General features: G+C 45.9%; 1 protein-coding gene across 1 annotated transcript in view; it reads right to left on the minus strand.

The window, feature by feature from the left end:
• Positions 1 to 10,560: 10,560 nt before the first annotated feature.
• LOC110518683 (XK-related protein 7-like) overlaps positions 10,561 to 27,500 on the minus strand; it is a 63,033-nt gene continuing 46,093 nt past the window's right edge. Inside the window, exons 3-4 of the mRNA XM_036947800.1 lie at positions 20,185 to 20,372; positions 10,561 to 11,964 (exon numbers count right to left, since the gene is read on the minus strand). Of these exons, the coding sequence (XP_036803695.1) occupies positions 11,188 to 11,964; positions 20,185 to 20,372 (965 nt within the window). The 3' untranslated portion in view covers positions 10,561 to 11,187. The remainder of the gene's footprint in view (positions 11,965 to 20,184; positions 20,373 to 27,500) is intronic.

Here is a 27,500-nt window from a genome sequence, read left to right on the forward strand (position 1 = left end):
TATTCCCTATATATAGTACACTACTTTAGACCAGAGCCCTATGGCACCTTATTCCCTATATATAGTGCACTACTTTAGACCAGAGCCCTATGGCACCTTATTCCCTATATAGTGCACTACTTTAGACCAGAGACCTATGGCACCTTATTCCCTATATATAGTACACTACTTTAGACCAGAGCCCTATGGCACCTTATTCCCTATATAGTGCACTACTTTAGACCAGAGACCTATGGCACCTTATTCCCTATATATAGTACACTACTTTAGACCAGAGCCCTATGGCACCTTATTCCCTATATATAGTGCACTACTTTAGACCAGAGCCCTATGGCACCTTATTCCCTATATAGTGCACTACTTTAGACCAGAGCCCTATGGCACCTTATTCCCTATATAGTACACTACTTTAGACCAGAGACCTAAGGCACCCTATTCCCTATATAGTGCACTACTTTAGACCAGAGCCCTATGGCACCCTATTCCCTATATAGTGCACTACTTTAGACCAGAGCCCTATGGCACCTTATTCCCTATATATAGTGCACTACTTTAGACCAGAGACCTATGGCACCCTATTCCCTATATAGTGCACTACTTTAGACCAGAGACCTATGGCACCCTATTCCCTATATAGTGCACTACTTTAGACCAGAGCCCTATGGCACCTTATTCCCTATATATAGTGCACTACTTTAGACCAGTGACCTATGGCACCTTATTCCCTATATATAGTGCACTACTTTAGACCAGAGACCTATGGCACCTTATTCCCTATATATAGTGCACTACTTTAGACCAGAGACCTATGGCACCTTATTCCCTATATATAGTGCACTACTTTAGACCAGAGACCTATGGCACCTTATTCCCTATATATAGTGCACTACTTTAGACCAGAGACCTATGGCACCCTATTCCCTATAAAATACACTGTCCTAGCTTTAAAAAATACATTTAAGGGCCATGTTTTTTTTTCATTCTGTTGGATTATCAACCTTTTAGAGTTCATAGAAATAGAAAATATAGAAAGATTCATCAGTGACATTAAGGTGGAGGCCCATTCTATAGGTGATATGTATATGGTAGAGCTGCCTTTATTCTTCATATCAGAACAAGGCCAGGGTAGTATCCTATCAGAACAAGGCCAGGGTAGTGTCCTATCAGAACAAGGCCAGGGTAGTGTCCTATCAGAACAAGGCCAGGGTAACAAGGCCAGGGTAGTGTCCTATCAGAACAAGGCCAGGGTAGTGTCCTATCAGAACAAGGCCAGGGTAGTGTCCTATCAGAACAAGGCCAGGGTAGTGTCCTATCAGAACAAGGCCAGGGTAGTGTCCTACCAGAACAAGGCCAGGGTAGTGTCCTATCAGAACAAGGCCAGGGTAGTGTCCTACCAGAACAAGGCCAGGGTAGTGTCCTATCAGAACAAGGCCAGGGTAGTGTCCTATCAGAACAAGGCCAGGGTAGTGTCCTATCAGAATAAGGCCATGGTAGTGTCCTATCAGAACAAGGCCAGGGTAGTGTCCTATCAGAACAAGGCCAGGGTAGTGTCCTATCAGAACAAGGCCAGGGTAGTGTCCTACCAGAACAAGGCCAGGGTAGTGTCCTATCAGAACAAGGCCAGGGTAGTGTCCTACCAGAACAAGGCCAGGGTAGTGTCCTATCAGAACAAGGCCAGGGTAGTGTCCTATCAGAACAAGGCCAGGGTAGTGTCCTATCAGAACAAGGCCAGGGTAGTGTCCTATCAGAACAAGGCCAGGGTAGTGTCCTACCAGAACAAGGCCAGGATAGTGTCCTATCAGAACAAGGCCAGGGTAGTGTCCTACCAGAACAAGGCCAGGATAGTGTCCTATCAGAACAAGGCCAGGGTAGTGTCCTATCAGAACAAGGCCAGGGAAGTGTCCTATCAGAACAAGGCCAGGGTAGTATCCTATCAGAACAAGGCCAGGATAGTGTCCTATCAGAACAAGGCCAGGGTAGTGTCCTATCAGAACAAGGCCAGGGTAGTATCCTATCAGAACAAGGCCAGGATAGTGTCCTATCAGAACAAGGCCAGGGTAGTGTCCTATCAGAACAAGGCCAGGGTAGTATCCTATCAGAACAAGGCCAGGATAGTGTCCTATCAGAACAAGGCCAGGGTAGTATCCTATCAGAACAAGGCCAGGATAGTGTCCTATCAGAACAAGGCCAGGGTAGTATCCTATCAGAACAAGGCCAGGGTAGTATCCTATCAGAACAAGGCCAGGATAGTGTCCTATCAGAACAAGGCCAGGGTAGTATCCTATCAGAACAAGGCCAGGGTAGTATCCTATCAGAACAAGGCCAGGGTAGTATCCTATCAGAACAAGGCCAGGGTAGTGTCCTATCAGAACAAGGCCAGGGTAACAAGGCCAGGGTAGTGTCCTATCAGAACAAGGCCAGGGTAGTGTCCTATCAGAACAAGGCCAGGGTAGTGTCCTATCAGAACAAGGCCAGGGTAGTATCCTATCAGAACAAGGCCAGGATAGTGTCCTATCAGAACAAGGCCAGGGTAGTGTCCTATCAGAACAAGGCCAGGGTAGTATCCTATCAGAACAAGGCCAGGATAGTGTCCTATCAGAACAAGGCCAGGGTAGTATCCTATCAGAACAAGGCCAGGGTAGTATCCTATCAGAACAAGGCCAGGATAGTGTCCTATCAGAACAAGGCCAGGGTAGTATCCTATCAGAACAAGGCCAGGGTAGTATCCTATCAGAACAAGGCCAGGGTAGTATCCTATCAGAACAAGGCCAGGGTAGTGTCCTATCAGAACAAGGCCAGGGTAGTATCCTATCAGAACAAGGCCAGGATAGTGTCCTATCAGAACAAGGCCAGGGTAGTATTCTGTTGAAACAAAATTGAAGGAAACAGTCAAACGGAGGTATTCTTTTTATCGTCTGAGGTTTGTGCGTGTGTGTGTGTGTGTGTGTGTGTGTGTGTGTGTGTGTGTGTGTGTGTGTGTGTGTGTGTGTGTGTGTGTGTGTGTGTGTGTGTGTGTGCGTTTTTGTAGGAGTGTAGGAGTGTTGTTAACTCCTGGACACAGCGCCAAGACAAGTGGAACTAATAGCAGGTCATCTTCCCTCTGAAGAGGAACGCTGAGGAGATAGAGAAGGAGAGGGAGGGAGAGAGAAGGAGAGAGAAGTGGAGGGAAGGAGAGAAGGGAGAGAGAAAGAGAGAGAAGTGGAGGGAAGGAGAGAAGGGAGAGAGAAAGAGAGAGAGGGAGGGAGAGAAGGAGAGAAGGAGAGAGAGAAAGAAAAAGAGATAGAGAAGGAGAGGGAGGGAGAGAGAAGGAGAGAGATAGAGAAGGAGTGAGAAGGAGAGGGAGGGAGAGAGAAGGAGAGAGAGAGAAGCGGAGGGAAGGAGAGGGAGGGAGAGAGAAGGAGAGGGAGAGAGAAGTGGAGAGAAGGAGAGAAGGGAGAGAGAAAGAAAGAGAGAGGGAGAAAGAGAGGGAGGGAGATAAGGAGAGGACAGAGAGAGAGAGAGAGAGAGAGAGAGAGAGAAGACAGGCTATGTGCACACTGCCCACAACATGAGGTGGAAACTGAGCTGCACTTCCTAACCTCCTGTCCAATGTATGACCATATTAGAGAGACATATTTCCCTCAGATTGCACAGATCCACAAAGAATTAGAAAACAAATTCAATTTTGATAAACTCCCATATCTACTGGGTGAAAATCCACAGTGTGCCATCACAGCAGCAAGATTTGTGACCTGTTGCCACAAGAAAAGGTCAACCAGTGAAGAACAAACACCATTGTAAATACAACCCATATTTATGCTTATTTATTTTCCCTTATGTACTTTAACCATTTGTACATCGTTACAACACTGTATATATACATATTACATTTGTAATGTCTTTATTGTTTTGACATTTCTGTATGTGTAATGTTTACTGTTAATTTTGATTGTTTATTTCACTTTTGTATATTATCTACCTCACTTGCTTTGGCAATGTTAAAAAATGCCAATAAAGCCCCTTGAATTGAATTGAATTGACAGAGAAGGAGAGAGTTGAGAGAGACAGAGAAGGAGAGAGAGTTGAGAGAGAGAGACGAGGGGGAGTTGAGAGAGAGAGAGAAAGAGAGGGGGAAGAGAGAGAGGAGAGGGGGTTGAGAGAGCGAGAATGAGAGGGGTTGAGAGAGAGGAGAGGGGGTTGAGAGAGAAGAGAGGGGGTTGAGAGAGAGGAGAGGGGGTTGAGAGAGAAGAGAGGGGGTTGAGAGAGAGGAGAGGGGGTTGAATGAGAGGGGGTTGAGAGAGAGAGAAGGAGAGGGGGTTGAGAGGAGAGGGAGTTGAGAGAGAGAGAAGGAGAGGGGGTTGATGGCACACTGTGGATTTTCACCCAGTAGATATGGGAGTTTATCAAAATTGAATTTGTTTTCTAATTCTTTGTGGATCTGTGCAATCTGAGGGAAATATGTTGAGAGAGGAGAGAATGAGAGGGGTTGAGAGAGAGGAGAGGGGGTTGAGAGAGAGAATGAGAGGGAGTTGAGAGAGAGAGAAGGAGAGGGGGTTGAGAGAGAGAATGAGAGGGAGTTGAGAGAGAGAGAAGGAGAGGGGGTTGAGAGAGAGAGAGAAGGAGATGGGGAAGAGAGAGAGAAGGAGAGGGGGTTGAGAGAGAGAGAATGAGAGGGGGTTGAGAGAGAGGAGAGGGAGTTGAGAGAGAGAGAAGGAGAGGGGGTTGAGAGAGAGAGAATGAGAGGGGGTTGAGAGAGAGAGAAGGCGAGGGGTTGAGAGAGAGAGGAGAGGGGGAAGAGAGAGAGAAAGAGAGGGGTTGAGAGAGAGGAGAGGGGGTTGAGAGAGAGGAGAGGGGGTTGAGAGAGAGAGAGAATGAGAGGGGTTGAGAGAGAGAAAGAGAGAAAGAGAGAAAGAGAGGAGAGGGGGTTGAGAGTGAGAGAATGAGAGGGGGTTGAGAGAGAGAGAAAGAGAGGGGGAAGAGAGAGAGAAAGAGAGGCGAGGGGGTTGAGAGTGAGAGAGGGTTGAGAGAGAGAGAAGGAGAAGGGGTTGAGAGAGAGAAAGAGAGGGGGAAGAGAGAAAGAGAGGAGAGGGAGAGCGAGAGAAGGAGAGGGGGTTGAGAGAGAGAGAGGAGAGAGCGAGAAAGAGAAGGAGAGAGAGAAAAGGAGAGGAGGAGAGGGAGTTAAGAGAGAAGGAGAGGGAGGGAGTGAGTGTGTGTGTGTGTAATTAATGGCAGCTCGCCCCTGAGAAGAGGTGTAGCATCCCTCTGCTTGTAGTTACCACGCCGACGCAGACCAAGGGACCTACCTAACGATCTCCCTGCAGTTACTAAGGCAACCGCAGTAAAAGAGGGCACATTCGTCTTCGAGTGGCTCCTATTTTCTTGCTGTTTTCTCTCTCTTTCTTGTTTTTTTTACTTGGTAGCATTTGAATTTGAGCATGTCTCTCTCTCTCTCAATGTTCTGTATCTCTGCAGTCAGCAAGTTACAGACAGACAGACAGACAGACATTCTTCCTCAGGTCTGAGTCAGAATTCTGCTCGTCTTGACTGGTAGTTTTTTCTGTCCACTGTAATTTTACTACTACAATGTTAGCAGGGCATGATGATGTCTCTCTCTGTCTCTCTCTCTCTCTCTCTGTCTGTCTCTCTCTCTCTCTCTCTCTCTGTCTCTCTCTCTCTCTCTCTCTCTCTCTCTCTCTCTCTCTCTCTCTCTCTCTCTCTCTCTCTCTCTCTCTCTCTGTGTGTGTGTGAAATATCAAAGTCCTCATATGACCTCTGAGACATCAGAAGGTCCCATGTGGGGCTGAGTGTGAGTATGCGACCGGTTTGATCAGAGCCTCGTTCCCAAGGCCTGTTTATCATTGACTTGATTCTGTTGTTTTGAGAAAAATACATAAAAAGCTGGAAGTGAAAGGGAAAGGAGATAAATCTGTTTAGTGGTAAATCTGTTTTTCTCCCTGAGAGGTTGAATGAAGAAGACAGCAGTTCCAGGTTTCCTCAATCAACCCTCAGACACCGAGCAACAACAAAGAGAGAGTCGTTTTAAGAGAGAGTCGTATTAAGAGAGAGTCGTTTTAGAAGAGAGTCGTTTTAAGAGAGAGTCGTTTTAGGAGAGAGTCGTTTTAGGAGAGAGTCGTTTTAGGAGAGAGTCGTTTTAGGAGAGAGTCGTTTTAAGAGAGAGTCGTTTTAAGAGAGTCGTTTTAGGAGAGAGTCGTTTTAAGAGAGTCGTTTTAGGAGAGAGTCGTTTTAGGAGAGAGTCGTTTTAAGAGAGAGTCGTTTTAAGAGAGAGTCGTTTTACAGGATTTTGGTGCTTCGATTTTCTCTCTCTGGAGTCTGTAGATTCGGTCCTGGTTTTGCTGGAGTCTGTAGATTCGGTCCTGGTTTTGCTGGAGTCTATAGAGTCAGTCCTGGTTTTGCTGGAGTCTGTAGATTCGGTCCTGGTTTTGCTGGAGTCTGTAGATTCGGTCCTGGTTTTGCTGGAGTCTGTAGATTCGGTCCTGGTTTTGCTGGATTAGAACTAAAGATTTTAGACACTTCAAACAGAACATAGGTGAACACTCCCAGTCTCAGATGGCTCTGTCTCCACGTGCTGAATGACAAATCAGATTGCAGATTTCTCCAAACTCGTTTCATAAAAGCAAAGATCACATTGTTCATTAGAGATGTGTAACAGCATTGATGACGTTGACCACCCCACCAGTGTTAATGTTAGAATCAAGCCAGACATTACCAAAGGTGACACTACTACTGAGACATAAGCTACACATCCAGATTGTCTGTGAATATCACAGTAAATTCAATACCTTGACAATTAAAACACCATCTCTGTATTCCTGTTGCTCTGAAAATATGTCCAACACAATATCAGGGGTGGATATCAGGGGTAGATATCAGGGGTGAATATCAGGGGTGAATATCGGGGGTGAATATCAGGGTGGATATCAGGGGTGAATATCAGGGGTGAATATCAGGGTTGAATATCAGGGTGGATATCAGGGGTGAATATCAGGGGTGAATATCGGGGGTGAATATCAGGGTGGATATCAGGGGTGAATATCAGGGGTGAATATCAGGGTTGAATATCAGGGTGGATATCAGGGGTGAATATCAGGGGTGAATAACAGGGGTGGATATCAGGGGTGGATATCAGGGGAGGATTTCAGGGGTGAATATCAGGGGTGAATATCAGGGGTGGATATCAGGGGTGAATATCAGGGGTGGATATCAGGGGTGAATATCGGGGGTAGATATCAGGGGTGAATATTGGGGGTAGATATCATGGGTGAATATCAGGGGTGGATATCAGGGGTGAATATCGGGGGTGGATATCAGGGGTGAATATCAGGGGTGAATATCAGGGTTGAATATCGGGGGTAGATATCAGGGGTGAATATCAGGGGTGAATATCAGGGGTGGATATCAGGGGTAGATATCAGGGGTGGATATCAGGGGTGGATATCAGGGGTTAATATCAGGGGTAGATATCAGGGGTGAATATCAGGGGTGGATATCAGGGGTGATTATCAGGGGTGAATATCGGGGGTAGATATCAGGGGTGAATATCAGGGGTGAATATCAGGGGTGGATATCAGGGGTAGATATCAGGGGTGGATATCAGGGGTTAATATCAGGGGTAGATATCAGGGGTGAATATCAGGGGTGAATATCAGGGGTGGATATCAGGGGTGAATATCAGGGGTGAATATCAGGGGTGGATATCAGGGGTGAATATCGGGGGTAGATATCAGGGGTGAATATCAGGGGTGAATATCAGGGTTGAATATCAGGGGTAGATATCAGGGGTGAATATCAGGGGTGAATATCAGGGGTGGATATCAGGGGTAGATATCAGGGGTGGATATCAGGGGTGGATATCAGGGGTTAATATCAGGGGTAGATATCAGGGGTGAATATCAGGGGTGGATATCAGGGGTGAATATCAGGGGTGAATATCGGGGGTAGATATCAGGGGTGAATATCAGGGGTGAATATCAGGGGTGGATATCAGGGGTAGATATCAGGGGTGGATATCAGGGGTTAATATCAGGGGTAGATATCAGGGGTGAATATCAGGGGTGGATATCAGGGGTGAATATCAGGGGTGAATATCGGGGGTAGATATCAGGGGTGAATATCAGGGGTGAATATCAGGGGTGGATATCAGGGGTAGATATCAGGGGTGGATATCAGGGGTTAATATCAGGGGTAGATATCAGGGGTGAATATCAGGGGTGAATATCAGGGGTGGATATCAGGGGTGAATATCAGGGGTGAATATCAGGGGTGGATATCAGGGGTGAATATCGGGGGTAGATATCAGGGGTGAATATCAGGGGTGAATATCGTGGGTAGATATCAGGGGTGAATATCAGGGGTGAATATCGGGGGTAGATATCAGGGGTGATCAAAATCACTAATTGGAATATCAGATACTGGTCATTGAACAAAACACGTATCAGTGTTACAACAGATGTGGAAGAGGAGGAGGAAGAGAAGGAGGAAGAGGAGGAGGAGGAGAATGCTTCTACAAAAAAACATTGGTTAATGAACAGAAAAACTGTCCAGTTCTGTGTTGTCTTTTCACTCAGTTTAATACAGTATTTTCACTCAGTTTAATACAGTATATTCACTCAGTTTAATACAGTATATTCACTCAGTTTAATACAGTATTTTCACTCAGTTTAATACAGTATTTTCACTCAGTTTAATACAGTATATTCACTCAGTTTAATATAGTATTTTCTACATTTGTATCACAGATTTTAGTTTTTTCTTCTTTGAATATACAGTGCCTTGCGAAAGTATTCGGCCCCCTTGAACTTTGCAGTGCCTTGCGAAAGTATTCGGCCCCCTTGAACTTTGTGGCAACCTTTTGCCACATTTCAGGCTTCAAACATAAATAATATAATAATTTTGCACGCCCAATTTTTCTGTTTTTGATTTGTTAAAAAAGTTTGAAATATCCAATAAATGTCGTTCCACTTCATGATTGTGTCCCACTTGTTGTTGATTCATCACAAAAAAATACAGTTTTATATCTTTATGTTTGAAGCCTGAAATGTGGCAAAAGGTCGCAAAGTTCAAGGGGGCCGAATACTTTCGCAAGGCACTGTATATATTTTATCTGCTCCTTATCTGTTATTGATAAGAGAAGCATCATTACCAAAAGACCGATAAAACACACACACACACACACACACACACACACACACACACACACACACACACACACACACACACACACACACACACACACACACACACACACACACACACACATAAAATAAAAACGTATATGATTCCACTTTGATAAGAAACATTGCAGAGACATGACTGACTGGGTAAACAAGATAAGAATCCAAATCAAATACATTATTCAATATTGGTAATGGATGATTTAATGGATGATTGGATTTGCTAAACCGAACCTCCAATCACCGAAGCAGGTCATCAACCCACCCTGTTGTTGATACATGAGCATCACCATCACCATCATCATCATCAGCATCATCATCATCACCATCATCACCATCATCATCATCCGCCTCATCATCACCATCATCACCATCATCATCATCATCCTCATCATCACCATCATCCTCATCATTCTCATCATCATCATCGTCATCCTCAACAATCACATCAGCATCATCATCATCTTCATCCTCACCATCATCATCCGCCTCATCACCATCACCATCATCATCCTCATCATCATCATCATCCGCCTCATCACGATCATCATCATCATCATCATCCGCCTCATCACCATCACCATCCTCATCATCATCATCACCATCATCATCATCACCATCATCCTCATAATTCTCATCATCATCATCGTCATCCTCAACAATCACATCAGCATCATCATCATCTTCATTCTCACCATCATCATCCGCCCCATCACCATCATCATCACCATCACCATCATCATCCTCATCACCATCATCATCCACCTCATCACCATCATCATCACCATCACCATCATCATCCTCATCACCATCATCATCTGCCTCATCACGATCATCATCATCATCATCATCCGCCTCATCACCATCACCATCCTCATCATCATCATCACCATCATCATCATCACCATCATCCTCATAATTCTCATCATCATCATCGTCATCCTCAACAATCACATCAGCATCATCATCATCTTCATTCTCACCATCATCATCCGCCCCATCACCATCATCATCACCATCACCATCATCATCCTCATCACCATCATCATCCACCTCATCACCATCATCATCACCATCACCATCATCATCCTCATCACCATCATCATCTGCCTCATCACGATCATCATCTTCATCATCATCCGCCTCATCACCATCACCATCATCATCCTCATCACGACCATCATCACCATCATCATCCGGCTCATCACCATCATCATCACCATCACCATCATCCTCACCATCACCATCCGCCTCATCACCATCATCATCACCATCACCATCATCATCACCATCATCACCATCCACACCATCATCATCCTCATCACCATCACCATCCACCTCATCACCACTACCATCATCATCCTCATCATCATCCTCATCACCACTACCATCATCATCCTCATCATCATCATCATCACCGTCATCACCATCATCATCATCATCCTCCTCATCTTCATCCTCATCACTACAGTCCCCTATATCATTGATATGGTGATGTTATCAGGTTTGTCTCTCCAATGTTGTTTTGGTGCTGGGAGACTCAGCTAAGCCCCCCTTTTGATTCCGGGTCTGCTTCGATACACAAGGATGAGTCAGCATTTTGAATGCTGGATGTTCTGTGTCTCCTGTAGTGCCCGGTGAGGTCACTTCTTAGTTAGATAACCTTTGACGTCTCACCTCTGACCTCGGATTGGCTCCTGCAGTACACACAGGAAGTGTTACCCGGCAACTGGTCATACACAGGTACACCTGACCTGTAACTTCTGACAGCTTTTCTTACACCAGGACAAAGTCCTCCATACAGTAGTACCGCATCTGGCCTCCTCCGCTCTCCTCAGTCCCCTGGTCTCCCCCTTCCCACAGAGGAAGCAGAGTCTGTAGTGTGGACTGTTGGCTCCAAGCAACTCTTTAATGTACTTACACAAGAGGATAAGAGTTGAGGAATCTAGTTCTCTCCCTGCACCTGGTTGGTGGAGCCCCCTGCTGGTGTGGTGGAGGTAAGCGCAGCTACATTACATTACACGGTAGTCTCATACTCCATAACCTCCTTAGGATTTCTCAGGCTGCGGTATTGGATCCTGGGCGTGACCGGGGAGGTGTTCTCCAGAACCAGGATGGTCTTCCGCAGCCGCCTGTCGATGAAGTGAGCGTCCCAGGCAGGGTACCTCTTTCTGGGCAAGTCTATCCTGATCACAGGCTGCTCTGTCCTGAGGGTCCGGAGGGCCATGGCCGGAGAGGTGGATCTAACCTGGAACACAACTAGATCTCCTGGTACCACCTCGCCCCGGTCCGCACCTGCAGTCCTACTTAGGGTCCTAGGGGGGCTGGTGAGCATGTCTGGAGGTGGGAGGGGGGACGCGTCGGCTGGGGTCACACAGGACTCCACCATCAACCCCCCGTCCTCCACACACACCCCCCACTGAGCCGCGGACACCGGCCCGTCAGGGTGCAGGAGACAATAATACCCCAACATGAAGAAGATCCCCAGAGCGTAGCTACAAACCACCACACACACCACGATGAGGGCGTAAAAGTCCGAGGTGTTCGGCCCGCGGTAAAGATACCACGCCGCGGTGAGAGACACGTTCTCTACCAGAGTCACCGTGTAATAGAGCCACATACTGAAACGGGCACGGCCCTCCTTGACGTTGAACCAGCAGAAGATATAGATGATGCCCACTACCATGTTATAGATGATCTCCTCCCACTTGGACATGCAGAAGTCTGTCTCCCCCTGGATGATCCAGAACGTCATGAGGCACCAGTGGCTCACGATGAAGATACCGAAGTAGAGCTGGGAGATAGAGAGGGAAGCAGGGGGGGGGGGGGGGGAGAGAGCAGAGAGAGCAGAGAGACAAGAGAGAGCAGAGAGACAAAAGAGAGCAGAGAGACAAGAGAGAGCAGAGAGACAAGAGAGAGCAGAGAGAGCATTGAGACAAGAGAGAGCAGAGAGACAAGAGAGACAAGAGAAAGCAGAGAGAGCAGAGAGACAAGAGAGACAAGAGAGAGCAGAGAGAGCAGAGAGAGCAGAGAGAGCAGAGAGACAAGAGAGAGCAGAGAGAGCAGCGAGACAAGAGAGAGCAGAGAGAGCATTGAGACGAGAGAGCAGAGAGAGCAGAGAGACAAGAGAGAGACAAGAGAGAGCAGAGAGAGCAGAGAGAGCAGAGAGACAAGAGAGAGCAGAGAGAGCAGAGAGACAAGAGAGAGCAGAGAGAGCAGAGAGAGCAGAGAGACAAGAGAGAGCAGAGAGAGCAGGGAGAGCAGAGAGACAAGAGAGAGCAGAGAGAGCAGGGAGAGCAGAGAGACAAGAGAGACAGAGAGAGCAGAGAGAGCAGAGAGAGCAGAGAGACAAGAGAGAGCAGAGAGAGCAGAGAGACAAGAGAGACAAGAGAGACAGAGAGAGAGAGAGAGAGCAGAGAGACAGAGAGAGACAGAGAGAGCAGAGAGACAGAGAGAGACAGAGAGAGCAGAGATACAAGAGAGAGCAGAGAGAGCAGAGAGACAAGAGAGAGTTGAGAGACAAGAGAGACAGAGATAATACAAATTAATAACAATTACCTGATCATGTCTACCTCTGCTAAGCTTCCCCGTAAAGCAAGAAAAATAATATAGGCCATGTGAATATATATGTAGCTTAAGAAACAAGGTTCATGACATTAATCATTTGTAACAGATGACCTTCCTATTCTGACTATCCCTGAAACTCACTTTAAATAATATTTTTGGTGATACAGTGGTAGCAAACATGGTTATAACAACAACAGAAAATACAGAAATGCCAAAGGTGGAGGTGTTGCTGTTTATATTCAGAACCACATACTGTAAAGATTAGAGAGGATCTCATGTTAAATACTGTTGAAGTAATATGGCTACAGGTTCATCTGCCTCACCTAAAGCCCATTCTGGTGGGACGCTGCTATAGACCACCAAGTGCTAACAGTCAGTATCTGGATAACATGTGAAATGCTTGATAATGTATGTGATATTAATAGAGAGGTATATTTTCTGGGTGATTTTAAATAACGACTTGCTTTCATCAAGCTGCCCACTAAAGAGAAAGCTTCAAACTCTAACCAGTGCCTGCAATCTGGATCAGGTTATCAGTCAACCTACCAGGGTATTTACAAACAGTACAGGAATGAAATCATCAACATGTATTGATCACATCTTTACTAATGCTGCAGAAATGTGCTTTAAAGCAGTATCCAGATCCATAGGATGTAGTGATCACAATACAGTAGCCATATCTAGGAAAACCGCAGTTCCAAAGGCTGGGCCTAATATAGTGTATAAGAGGACAGGCTGGGCCTAATATAGTGTATAAGAGGACAGGCTGGGCCTAATATAGTGTATAAGAGGACAGGCTGGGCCTAATATAGTGTATAAGAGGACAGGCTGGGCCTAATATAGTGTATAAGAGGTCAGGCTGGGCCTAATATAGTGTATAAGAGGACAGGCTGGGCCTAATATAGTGTATAAGAGGACAGGCTGGGCCTAATATAGTGTATAAGAGGACAGGCTGGGCCTAATATAGTGTATAAGAGGACAGGCTGGGCCTAATATAGTGTATAAGAGGTCAGGCTGGGCCTAATATAGTGTATAAGAGGACAGGCTGGGCCTAATATAGTGTATAAGAGGACAGGCTGGTTCTAATATAGTGTATAAGAGGACAGGCTGGTCCTAATATAGTGTATAAGAGGACAGGCTGGGCCTAATATAGTGTATAAGAGGACAGGCGGGTCCTAATATAGTGTATAAGAGGACAGGCTGGGCCTAATATAGTGTATAAGAGGACAGGCGGGTCCTAATATAGTGTATAAGAGGACAGGCGGGTCCTAATATAGTGTATAAGAGGACAGGCTGGGCCTAATATAGTGTATAAGAGGACAGGCTGGGCCTAATATAGTGTATAAGAGGACAGGCGGGTCCTAATATAGTGTATAAGAGGACAGGCTGGGCCTAATATAGTGTATAAGAGGACAGGCTGGGCCTAATATAGTGTATAAGAGGACAGGCGGGTCCTAATATAGTGTATAAGAGGACAGGCTGGGCCTAATATAGTGTATAAGAGGACAGGCGGGTCCTAATATAGTGTATAAGAGGACAGGCTGGGCCTAATATAGTGTATAAGAGGACAGGCTGGGCCTAATATAGTGTATAAGAGGACAGGCGGGTCCTAATATAGTGTATAAGAGGACAGGCTGGGCCTAATATAGTGTATAAGAGGACAGGCTGGGCCTAATATAGTGTATAAGAGGACAGGCGGGTCCTAATATAGTGTATAAGAGGACAGGCTGGGCCTAATATAGTGTATAAGAGGACAGGCGGGTCCTAATATAGTGTATAAGAGGACAGGCTGGGCCTAATATAGTGTATAAGAGGACAGGCTGGGCCTAATATAGTGTATAAGAGGACAGGCTGGGCCTAATATAGTGTATAAGAGGACAGGCTGGGCCTAATATAGTGTATAAGAGGACAGGCGGGTCCTAATATAGTGTATAAGAGGACAGGCTGGGCCTAATATAGTGTATAAGAGGACAGGCTGGGCCTAATATAGTGTATAAGAGGACAGGCTGGGCCTAATATAGTGTATAAGAGGACAGGCTGGGCCTAATATAGTGTATAAGAGGACAGGCTGGGCCTAATATAGTGTATAAGAGGTCAGGCTGGTCCTAATATAGTGTATAAGAGGACATACAATACGTTTTGTAGTGATTCATATGTTGATGATGTAAAGAATATCTGCTGGTCTGTGGTTTGTAATGAGGAGCAACCAGACGCTGCTGGTCTGTGGTTTGTAATGAGGAGCAATCAGACGCTGCTGGTCTGTGGTTTGTAATGAGGAGCAATCAGACGCTGCTGGTCTGTGGTTTGTAATGAGGAGCAATCAGACGCTGCTGGTCTGTGGTTTGTAATGAGGAGCAACCAGACGCTGCTGGTCTGTGGTTTGTAATGAGGAGCAATCAGACGCTGCTGGTCTGTGGTTTGTAATGAGGAGCAATCAGACGCTGCTGGTCTGTGGTTTGTAATGAGGAGCAATCAGACGCTGCTGGTCTGTGGTTTGTAATGAGGAGCAATCAGACGCTGCTGGTCTGTGGTTTGTAATGAGGAGCAATCAGACGCTGCTGGTCTGTGGTGTGTAATGAGGAGCAACCAGACGCTGCTGGTCTGTGGTTTGTAATGAGGAGCAACCAGACGCTGCTGGTCTGTGGTGTGTAATGAGGAGCAACCAGACGCTGCTGGTCTGTGGTTTGTAATGAGGAGCAACCAGACGCTGCTGGTCTGTGGTGTGTAATGAGGAGCAACCAGATGCTGCTGGTCTGTGGTGTGTAATGAGGAGCAACCAGACGCTGCACTTGACACATTTATGAAATTGCTAATTCCAGTTACTAATAAGAATGCATCCATTAAGAAAATGACTGTAAAAACTGTTAAATCCCCGTGGATTGATGAGGAATTGAAAAAATTGTATGTTTGAGCAGGATGAGGCAACAGAGTTGGCAAATAGGTCTGGCTGCACAACCAATTGGCAAAAGTACTGCATATTGAGAAATCATGTGACTAAACTGAATAAAAAGATGAATAAACTATAAAATAAAATAAAGATAAATGACATAAATAATGAGAGTAAAAAGCGTTGGAGCTTTTTGGGAAAAAAGGCCAAGTGAATTCCATCATTCGTTGAATCAGATCATTCATCACAAAACCCACTGATATTGCCAACTACTTGAATGATTTTTTTCATTGGCAAGATTAGCAAACTTAGGCATGACATGCCAGCACCAAACACTGACACTACACATCCAAATATATCTGACCAAATTATGAAAAGAAAAGCATTGTAATTTTGAATTCCGTAAAGTGAGTGTGGAATAGGTGAAAAAAGTATTATTGTCTATCAACAATGGCAAGCCACCGGGGTCTGACAATCTGGATGGAAAATTACTGAGGAGAATAGTGGATGATATTGCCACTCCTATTTACCATATCTTCAATTTACTAGAAAGTGTGTTGCCCTCAGGCCTGGAGGGAAGCTAAAGTCCACTCCACTACCTAAGAATAGTAAAGCCCCCTTTAATTGGCTCAAATAGCCGACCAATCAGCCTGTTACCAGCCCTAAACTTTTTTTAAAATGGTGTTTGACCAGATACAATGCTATTTTACAGTAAACAAATTGACAATAGACTTTCAGAATGCTTATAGAGAAGGACATTCAACAAGCACAGCACTTACACAAATGACTGATGATTGACTGAGAGAAATTGATGATAAAAAAGATTGCGGGGGCTGTTTTGTTAGACTTCAGTGCAGCTTTTGACATTATTGATCATAGTCTGTTGCTGAAAAACATATGTGTTATGGCTTTACACCCCCTGTTTTATGGCTTTTACACCCCCTGAACAGAGGGTGTTCTTTAATGGAAACCTCTCCAACATAATCCAGGTAGAATCAGGAATTCCCCAGGGCAGCTGTCTAGGCCCCTTACTTTTTTCAATCTTTACTAACATGCCACTGGCTTTGAGCCAGAGTGTCTATGTATGCGGATGACTCAACACTATACACGTCAGCTACTACAGTGACTGAAATTACTGCAACACTTAACAAAGAGCTGCAGTTAGTTTCAGAATGGGTGTCAATAAATAAGTTGGTCCTAAATATTTCAAAAACTAAAAGCATTGTATTTGGGACAAATCATTCACTAAACCCTCAACTAAACCTTGTAATGAATATTGTAGAAATTGAGCAAATTGAGGAGATTAAACTGCTTGGAGTAACCCTAGATTGTAAACTGCCATGGTCAAAACATATTGATGCAACAGTAGCTAAGATGGGGAGAAGTCTGTCCATAATAAAGCGATGCTCTGCCTTTTTAACAACACTATCAACCAGGCAGGTCCTACAGGCCCTAGTTTCTACCTTCTTAACAACACTATCAACAAGGCAGGTCCTACAGGCCCTAGTTTCTACCTTCTTAACAGCACTATCAACAAGGCAGGTCCTACAGGCCCTAGTTTCTACCTTCTTAACATCACTATCAACAAGGCAGGTCCTAGTTTCTACCTTCATTACAACACTATCAACAAGGCAGGTCCTACAGGCCCTAGTTTCTACCTTCTTAACAGCACTATCAACAAGGCAGGTCCTGCAGGCCCTAGTTTCTACCTTCTTAACAACACTATCAACAAGGCAGGTCCTATAGGCCCTAGTTTTATCACACCTGGACTACTACTGTTCAGTTGTGTCATCAGGTGCCACAAAAAATTGCAATTGACTCAGAACAGGGCAGCACAGCTGGCCCTTGGATGCACACAGAGAGATAACATGAATATTATGCATGTCAAACTCTCCTGGTTCAAAGTGGAGGAGAGATTGACTTCATCACTACTTGTATTTGTGAGATTTATTGACCTGTTGAATGCACCACTCAGCCTGTAAAGTAAAATCCCACAAGACATGCCACCAGAGTGAGCTGTGTAGTAGAGCTACAGTGGGTTAGGCTTTTCCTAATGAGTGTTTCTCTGTTACTCCCAGTATCTTCATCATGACTAAACCTAACCATTTCTCTGTCTTTCTCTCTTTCTGTCTTTCTCTTTTCCTCTTTTCTCTTTTCTCTCTGTCTCTCTTTGTCTCTTTTCTCTCTGTCTCTCTTTCTCTCTTTTCTCTCTGTCTCTCTTTGTCTCTGTCTCTCATTTGTTTTTATTTATAAAAGCCACCAGAGGTCTCTTCAAAATCCCCAAGTCCAGAACAGACTATTGGAGGCGCACAGTACTACATAGAGCCATGACTACATGGATCTCTATTCCACAGTACTACATAGAGCCATGACTACATGGAACTCTATTCCACAGTACTACATAGAACCATGACTACATGGAACTCTATTCCACAGTACTACATAGAGCCATGACTACATGGAACTCTATTCCACAGTACTACATAGAACCATGACTACATGGAACTCTATTCCACAGTACTACATAGAGCCATGACTACATGGAACTCTATTCCACAGTACTACATAGAGCCATGACTACATGGAACTCTATTCCACAGTACTACATAGAGCCATGACAACATGGAACTCTATTACACAGTACTACATAGAGCCATGCCTACATGGAACTCTATTCCACAGTACTACATAGAACCATACCTACATGGAACTCTATTCCACATCAGGTAACTCATGCCAGCAGTACATTTAGATAAAGAAATTGATAAAAAATGCCCCTTATGGAACAGCGGGGACTGTGAAGCAACACAAACATCGGCAGAGACATGCACACACATTACATACGCACTATACACACATGTACACATGGATTTTGAGTTGTAGATATGTGGTAGTGGAGTAGGGACCTGAGGGCACACATTGTGTTGTGAAATCTGTTGTGGATGTATTGTAATGTTTTTAAAATGTAAAACTGCCTTAATTTTGCTGGACCCCAGGAAGAATAGCTTCTGTCTTGGCAGGAACTAATGGGGATCCATAATAAACCCCAGGAAGAGTAGCTGCTGCCTTGGCAGGAACTAATGGGGATCCATAATAAACCCCAGGAAGAGTAGCTGCTGCCTTGGCAGGAACTAATGGGGATCCATAATAAACCCCAGGAAGAGTAGCTGCTGCCTTGGCAGGAACTAATGGGGATCCATAATAAACCCCAGAAAGAGTAGCTGCTGCCTTGGTAGGAACTAATGGGGATCCATAATAAACCCCAGGAAGAGTAGCTGCTGACTTGACAGGAACTAATGGGGATCCATAATAAACCCCAGGAAGAGTAGCTGCTGACTTGACAGGAACTAATGGGGATCCATAATAAACCCCAGGAAGAGTAGCTGCTGCCTTGGCAGACACTAATGGGGATCCATAATAAACCCCAGGAAGAGTAGCTGCTGCCTTGACAGGAACTAATGGGGATCCATGATAAACCCCAGGAAGAGTAGCTGCTGCCTTGGTAGGAACTAATGGGGATCCATAATAAACCCCAGGAAGAGTAGCTGCTGCCTTGACAGGAACTAATGGGGATCCATGATAAACCCCAGGAAGAGTAGCTGCTGCCTTGGCAGGAACTAATGGGGATCCATAATAAACCCCAGGAAGAGTAGCTGCTGCCTTGGCAGGAACTAATGGGGATCCATGATAAACCCCAGAAAGAGTAGCTGCTGCCTTGGCAGGAACTAATGGGGATCCATAATAAACCCCAGGAAGAGTAGCTGCTGCCTTGACAGGAACTAATGGGGATCCATAATAAACCCCAGGAAGAGTAGCTGCTGCCTTGGCAGGAACTAATGGGGATCCATAATAAACCCCAGGAAGAGTAGCTGCTGCCTTGGCAGGAACTAATGGGGATCCATAATAAACCCCAGAAAGAGTAGCTGCTGCCTTGGCAGGAACTAATGGGGATCCATAATAAACCCCAGGAAGAGTAGCTGCTGCCTTGGCAGGAACTAATGGGGATCCATAATAAACCCAGGAAGAGTAGCTGCTGCCTTGGCAGGAACTAATGGGGATCCATAATAAACCCCAGGAAGAGTAGCTGCTGCCTTGGCAGGAACTAATGAGGATCCATAATAAACCCCAGGAAGAGTAGCTGCTGCCTTGGCAGGAACTAATGGGGATCCATAATAAACCCCAGGAAGAGTAGCTGCTGCCTCGGCAGGAACTAATGGGGATCCATAATAAACCCCAGGAAGAGTAGCTGCTGCCTTGGCAGGAACTAATGGGGATCCATGATAAACCCCAGGAAGAGTAGCTGCTGCCTTGGCAGGAACTAATGGGGATCCATAATAAATACAACTGAAGTTAGATATCTGAACAGATGAGTTCAGTTTATTGTGCAATGTTTTTCTTTTTTTCTACAAAAATATGTTTTTCTCCCAGCCTGACCTTCGGGTTTAAACTAATGATTATCTATCTTCATTTGAGTTTTATTGCATATTTTCTGCACCTAGGGTGTACAATGTGAGCCTTCGTCACTGTGTGTGTGTGTGATGTTGATGTGCCCGTCTTTACCTGGAACACTGAGGCGAACAGGGCGAAGGCGATGGTCCTGGCCCCGATGGTGAAGAAGTGCCACAGCATCTGGACAATCACAGCCTTGTAGGACAGCGGGAGCTTGTCATCTCTGGAGTCCCTCAGAGTCTTCTGGTAGGACGCTATCATCCAGGCCAGAGAGACCAAGGAGGCTGAAGCAGAGAGACCTGGGGACAACGAGGGATGACGGGATAGGAAAGGAGGATGAATATACTCCCAGGCCGAATCAAGACGACGCTGGGCCAATTGTGTGCCGCCCTATGGGACTCCCAATCACAGCCGGATGTGATACAGTCTGGATTCGAACCAGGGACTGTAGTGACGGCACCTGCACTGAGATGCAGTGTATACAAACAAAATTGGTACATTATGTTCTTTTATACTATTCCAAGAGAAAGAGATTTTGTTTAACAAGTAATAATTTTCTTCTCAAAAAAGATTGTTGACGCACTTGTTTTCAATACCTTTCAATACCTCACCTTGTGAGGATAATGGCACTGAGCATTTTTTCTAAATGTTTGATGAGTTGGAGAACACATTGGAGTCCTCCATACAGAGACGAGATGAGATGCTTGACATCGTTCATCTGCTCTCATGGGGGTGCCCTCTTCAATTCAAACCACAGATTTTCAATGGGGTTCAAGTCTGGAGACTGAGATAACCATTGCAAAATGTTGATTTTGTGGCCCCCCCAAAAAATATATATTTGTGGAGTTTGTTGTGTGCTTTGGGTTATTATCTTATTGGAAGATACACTTGCTGCCAAGTTTCATCCAACTGGCAAGCAGGTTTTTTGCTAAAATGTCCTGGATCTGTGGAAGCAAAATAGCCACATAACATCAAAGATCCACCAGCATATTTTACAGAACGATGTTTCCACCTCCGTGCTTCACGGTTGGGATGGTGTTCTTGGGGTTGTACTCATCCTTCTTCTTCTTCCAAACACGGCGAGTGGAGTTTAGACCAAAAAAAAGCTCTATTTTTGTCTCATCAGGGTAATGGGTTTATTTTCTGCTCATTTTCACGTCAAACCTACCACTGATGTGTATGGCCAAAGAGCAGTATTTTTATGTCATCCAACAAACTCCAGGAGTTTGCTAAACGGCACTTGGAATTGGAATTGGTGCATTGGTGGGTCGATGTACTGGGTCGTACGTACTGCCCTCTGTAGCGCCTTGCGTTTGGATGCCAACAGTTGGTGGGTCGATGTACTGGGCCGTACGTACTGCCTTCTGTAGCGCCTTGCGTTTGGATGTCAACAGTTGCCATACCAAGTGGTGATGAAGCTAGTGGTGATGAAGATTTTCTCAATGGTGCAGCTGTAGAACTTTTTGAGGATCTGAGGATTTCAGCTTCCTGAGGGGGAAGAGGTGATGCCTTGCCCTCTTCACAACTATGTTGGTTTGTGTGGACCATAATAATTCCTTAGTGATGTGGACATTGATGAGGATGAGGAAATTGAAGCTCTGCTCCACTACAGCTCCGTCGATGTGGATCAACCCTTTGTATCCTGTAGTCCAAGATCAGCTTCTTTGTCTTGCTCACGTTGAGGGAGAGGTTGTTGACCTGGCACCACACTTCCAGGTCTCTGACCTCCTCCCTGTAGGCTGTCTCATCGTTGTCGGTGAACAGGCCTGCCACCGTTGTGTCGTCAGCAAACTTAATGATGATGTTGGAGTCGTGCGCGGCCATGCAGTCATGGGTGAACAGAGAGTACAGGAGGGGACTAAGCATGCACCCCTTAGGGCACCCCGAGGGTCAGCCAGGCAGATATCTTGTTGTTGCCTACCCCTCATCACCTGGGAGAGGCCCATCATGAAGTCCAGGATCTAGTTGCAGATGGAGGTGTTTAATCCCATGGTCCGTAGCTTAGCGGTGAGCTTGAAGGGCACTATGGGGTTGAATGCTGAGCTGTAGTCAATGAACAGCATTCTCTTGTAGGTGTTTATTTTGTCCAGGGGCAGTTTGGAGTGCAGATCTGTGGATCTGTTGGGGTTGTATGTGAATTGGACTGGGGTCCATGGTGTCTGGGATGGTGGTGTTGATTTGAGCCATGGCCAAAAAAACAGAAAACTTCAGAGTGCATAACTTTTCACCCCCCCCAAAGTCAATAATTTGTAGAACTACCTTGTGCAGCAAATACAGCTGCAAGTCTCTATAAGCTTAGCACATCTAGCCACTGGGATTTTTGCCCATTCTTCAAGGCAAAACTGGTCCAGCTCCTTCAAATTGGATGGGTTCCACTGGTGTACAGCAATCTTTAAGTCATACCACAGATTCTCAATTGGATTGAGGTCTGGGCTTTGACTAGGCCATTTCAAGACATTTAAATGTTTCCCCTTAAACCACTTGAGTGTTGCAGTATGCTTAGGGTCATTGTCCTGCTGGAAGGTAAACCTCTGTCCCAGTCTCAAATCTCTGGAAGACTGAAACAGGTTTCCCTGTATTTAGCGCCATCCATTACTCCTTCAAATCTGACCAGTGTCCCAGACCCTGCCGATGCAAAACATCCCCACAGCATGATGCTGCCACCACCATGCTTCACTGTGGGGATGATGTTCTCGGGGTGATGACAGGTGTTGTGTTTGCGCCAGACATAGTGTTTTCCTTGATGGCAAAAAAGCTCTGTTTTAGTCTCATCTGACCCGAGTACCTTCCTCCATATGTTTGGGGAGTCTCCCACATGCCTTTTGACAAACACCAAACGTGTTTTCTTATTTCTTTCTTTAAGCAAAGGCTTGTTTCTGACCACTCTTCCATAAAGCCCAGCTCTGTGGAGTGCATGGCTTAAAGTGGTCCTATGGACGGATACTCCAATCTCCGCTGTGGAGCTTTGCAGCTCCTTCAGGGTTATCTTTGGTCTCTTTGTTGCTTCTCTGATTAATGCCCTCCTTGCCTGGTCCGTGCGTTTTGTTGGGCAGCCCTCTCTTGGCAGGTTTGTTGTGGTGCCATATTCTTTCCATTTTTTAATCATGTATTTAATGGTGCTTTGTGGGATGTTAAAAGTTTCAGATATTTTTTTATAATCCAACCCTTATCTGTACTTCTCCACAACCTTGTCCCTGACCTGTTTGGAGAGCTCCTTGGTATTCATGGTGTCACTTGTTTGGTGGTGTTGCTGACTTTGGGGCCTTCCAGAACAGGTGTATATATATATACTGAGATCATGTGACAGATCATGTGACACTTGGATTGCACACAGTTGGACTTTATTTAACTAATTATGTGACTTCTGAAGGTAATTGGTTGCACCAGATCTTATTTAGGGGCTTCATAGCAAAGGGGGTGAATACATACAGTATGCACACACCACTTTTCCGTTTTTCTTTCTTTAAGCAAGTCATTTTTTAAAATTTCACCTGACCAATTTGTACTGTTTTGTGTATGTCCATTACATGAAATCCAAATAAAATTACATTTAAATTACAGGTTGTAATGCAACAAAAAAGGAAAAAAGAGGAAAAAAGAAAAAACCTTTGCAAGCACTGTATCTACATACTTTGGCTACAGGGGGTTGAGGTCAGAACTACAGGGGGTTGAGGTCAGAACTACAGGGGGTTGAGGTCAGAACTACAGGGGGTTGAGGTCAGAACTACAGGGGGTTGAGGTCAGAACTACAGGGGGTTGAGGTCAGAACTACAGGGGGTTGAGGTCAGAACTACAGGTGGTTGAGGTCAGAACTACAGGGGGTTGAGGTCAGAACTACAGGGGGTTGAGGTCAGAACTACAGGGGGTTGAGGTCAGAACTACAGGGGGTTGAGGTCAGAACTACAGGGGGTTGAGGTCAGAACTACAGGGGGTTGAGGTCAGAATTACAGGGGGTTGAGGTCAGAACTACAGGTGGTTGAGGTCAGAACTACAGGGGGTTGAGGTCAGAACTACAGGGGGTTGAGGTCAGAACTACAGGGGGTTGAGGTCAGAACTACAGGGGGTTGAGGTCAGAACTACAGGGGGTTGAGGTCAGAACTACAGGGGGTTGAGGTCAGAACTACAGGGGGTTGAGGTCAGAACTACAGGGGGTTGAGGTCAGAACTACAGGGGGTTGAGGTCAGAACTACAGGGGGTTGAGGTCAGAACTACAGGGGGTTGAGGTCAGAACTACAGGTGGTTGAGGTCAGAACTACAGGGGGTTGAGGTCAGAACTACAGGGGGTTGAGGTCAGAACTACAGGGGGTTGAGGTCAGAACTACAGGGGGTTGAGGTCAGAACTACAGGGGGTTGAGGTCAGAACTACAGGGGGTTGAGGTCAGAACTACAGGGGGTTGAGGTCAGAACTACAGGGGGTTGAGGTCAGAACTACAGGGGGTTGAGGTCAGAACTACAGGTGGTTGAGGTCAGAACTACAGGGGGTTGAGGTCAGAACTACAGGGGGTTGAGGTCAGAACTACAGGGGGTTGAGGTCAGAACTACAGGGGGTTGAGGTCAGAACTACAGGGGGTTGAGGTCAGAACTACAGGGGGTTGAGGTCAGAACTACAGGGGGTTGAGGTCAGAACTACAGGGGGTTGAGGTCAGAACTACAGGTGGTTGAGGTCAGAACTACAGGGGGTTGAGGTCAGAACTACAGGGGGTTGAGGTCAGAACTACAGGGGGTTGAGGTCAGAACTACAGGGGGTTGAGGTCAGAACTACAGGGGGTTGAGGTCAGAACTACAGGGGGTTGAGGTCAGAACTACAGGTGGTTGAGGTCAGAACTACAGGGGGTTGAGGTCAGAACTACAGGGGGTTGAGGTCAGAACTACAGGGGGTTGAGGTCAGAACTACAGGGGGTTGAGGTCAGAACTACAGGGGGTTGAGGTCAGAACTACAGGGGGTTGAGGTCAGAACTACAGGGGGTTGAGGTCAGAACTACAGGGGGTTGAGGTCAGAACTACAGGTGGTTGAGGTCAGAACTACAGGGGGTTGAGGTCAGAACTACAGGGGGTTGAGGTCAGAACTACAGGGGGTTGAGGTCAGAACTACAGGGGGTTGAGGTCAGAACTACAGGGGGTTGAGGTCAGAACTACAGGGGGTTGAGGTCAGAACTACAGGGGTTTGAGGTCAGAACTACAGGGGGTTGAGGTCAGAACTACAGGGGGTTGAGGTCAGAACTACAGGGGGTTGAGGTCAGAACTACAGGGGGTTGAGGTCAGAACTACAGGGGGTTGAGGTCAGAACTACAGGGGGTTGAGGTCAGAACTACAGGGGGTTGAGGTCAGAACTACAGGGGGTCAGGTTGGCTGACTGGCTGACTGGCTGACTAGTTGACTGGCTGACTGGCTGACTGGCTGACTAGCTGACTAGCTGACTAGCTGACTGGCTGACTGGTTGACTAGCTGACTAGCTCACTGGCTGACTGGCTGACTGGCTGACTAGCTGACTGGCTGACTGGCTGACTGGCTGACTGGCTGACTAGCTGACTGGCTGACTAGCTGACTGGCTGACTGGCTGACTGGCTGACTAGTTGACTGGCTGACTGGCTGACTAGCTGACTGGCTGACTGGCTGACTGGCTGACTGGCTGACTGGCTGACTGGCTGACTAGCTGACTGGCTGACTAGCTGACTGGCTGACTGGCTGACTAGCTGATTGGCTGGGATGTGTCTCAGTCTTTTACTCTCTCCTTCCTCTGTCAATGGGATGTTGAGGGTCATTTCTGATCTCGGAGGTCAATGGGATGTTGAGGGTCATTTCTGATCTCTGAGGTCAATGGGATCTTGAGGGTCATTTCTGATCTCTGAGGTCAATGGGATGTTGAGGGTCATTTCTGATCTCTGAAAAGCCTCTGACGCAGTTTCTCAAGGCTCCCCGAGTCTCTCTGAGAGGCCTGACTCACATGTTCATGTCTCTAGTTTTACAGTACCAGTACCATACCTGGCCACAGGGATGGCTAACTGTCACACATATTTAGGTTTCACACTTGACTTGTGGAAGAATCCTCAGAATCCTCTACAATTCTATTGGTTGTTTCAGGACCTCTTTCCTGAGGATTGTGTTTTTGAATTTCTCAATTTTCATTGTATTTCCTGTTCATTGATTGATTTTATATTTGATGAATGTATTGTTGTATTGTGCAGGGCTCATTTGTGAAGGACACCTAGGTCTCAGTTTGACTTCCTGTCAAAATAAAGATTATAGGTCGTAGTCTGTCTGCAGTGGGAGATGGGTCAGAGGAATCAGAGGAATCATGCCTGTTTTCATCCTAAACCTCACTGATTCCTAGGTCTTCCTATGTCTCAGACTCAGTGATTCCTAGGTCTTTCTAGGTCTCAGACTCAGTGATTCCTAGGTCTTCCTAGGTCTCAGACTCAGTGATTCCTATGTCTTCCTATGTCTCAGACTGTTAAACAGCAATCACTACCTCAGAGAGGCTGCTGCCTACATGGAGACCCAACCACTGGCCACTTTAACAAATGGATCACTCATCACTTTAAACAAAGCCACTTTAAATAATTCCACTTTAATAATGTTTACATATCTTACATTACATTACTCATGTCACATGTACAATGGGGAGAACAAGTATTTGATACACTGCCGATTTTGCAGGTTTTCCTACTTACAAAGCATGTAGAGGTCTGTAATTTTTATCATAGGTATCATAGGTACACTTCAACTGTGAGAGACGGAAAACAAAAATCCCCAAAATCACATTGTATGATTTTTAAGTAATTAATTTGCATTTTATTGCATGACATAAGTATTTGATACATCAGAAAAGCAGAACTTAATATTTGGTACAGAAACCTTTATTTGCAATTACAGAGATCATACGTTTCCTGTAGTTCTTGACCAGGCTTGCACACACTGCAGCAGGGATTTTGGCCCACTCCTTCATACAGACCTTCTCCAAATCCTTCAGGTTTCAGGGCTGTCGCTGGGCAATACGGACTTTCAGCTCCCTCCAAAGATTTTCTATTGGGTTCAGGTCTGGAGACTGGCTAGGCCACTCCAGGACCTTGAGATGCTTCTTACGGAGCCTCTCCTTAGTTGCCCTGGCTGTGTGTTTCGGGTCTTTGTCATGCTGGAAGACCCAGCCACGACCCATCTTCAATGCTCTTACTGAGGGAAGGAGGTTGTTGTCCAAGATCTCGCGATACATGGCCCCACCATCCTCCCCTCAATACAGTGCAGTCGTCCTGTTCCCTTTGCAGAAAAGCATCCCCAAAGAACGATGTTTCCACCTCCATGCTTCACGGTTGGGATGGTGTTCTTGGGGTTGTACTCATCCTTCTTCTTCTTCCAAACACGGCGAGTGGAGTTTAGACCAAAAAGCTCTATTTTTGTCTCATCAGACCACATGACCTTCTCCCATTCCT

The sequence above is a fragment of the Oncorhynchus mykiss genome, chromosome 16 (assembly GCF_013265735.2).
Source record: "Oncorhynchus mykiss isolate Arlee chromosome 16, USDA_OmykA_1.1, whole genome shotgun sequence".
Classification (NCBI taxonomy): Eukaryota; Metazoa; Chordata; class Actinopteri; order Salmoniformes; family Salmonidae; genus Oncorhynchus; species Oncorhynchus mykiss.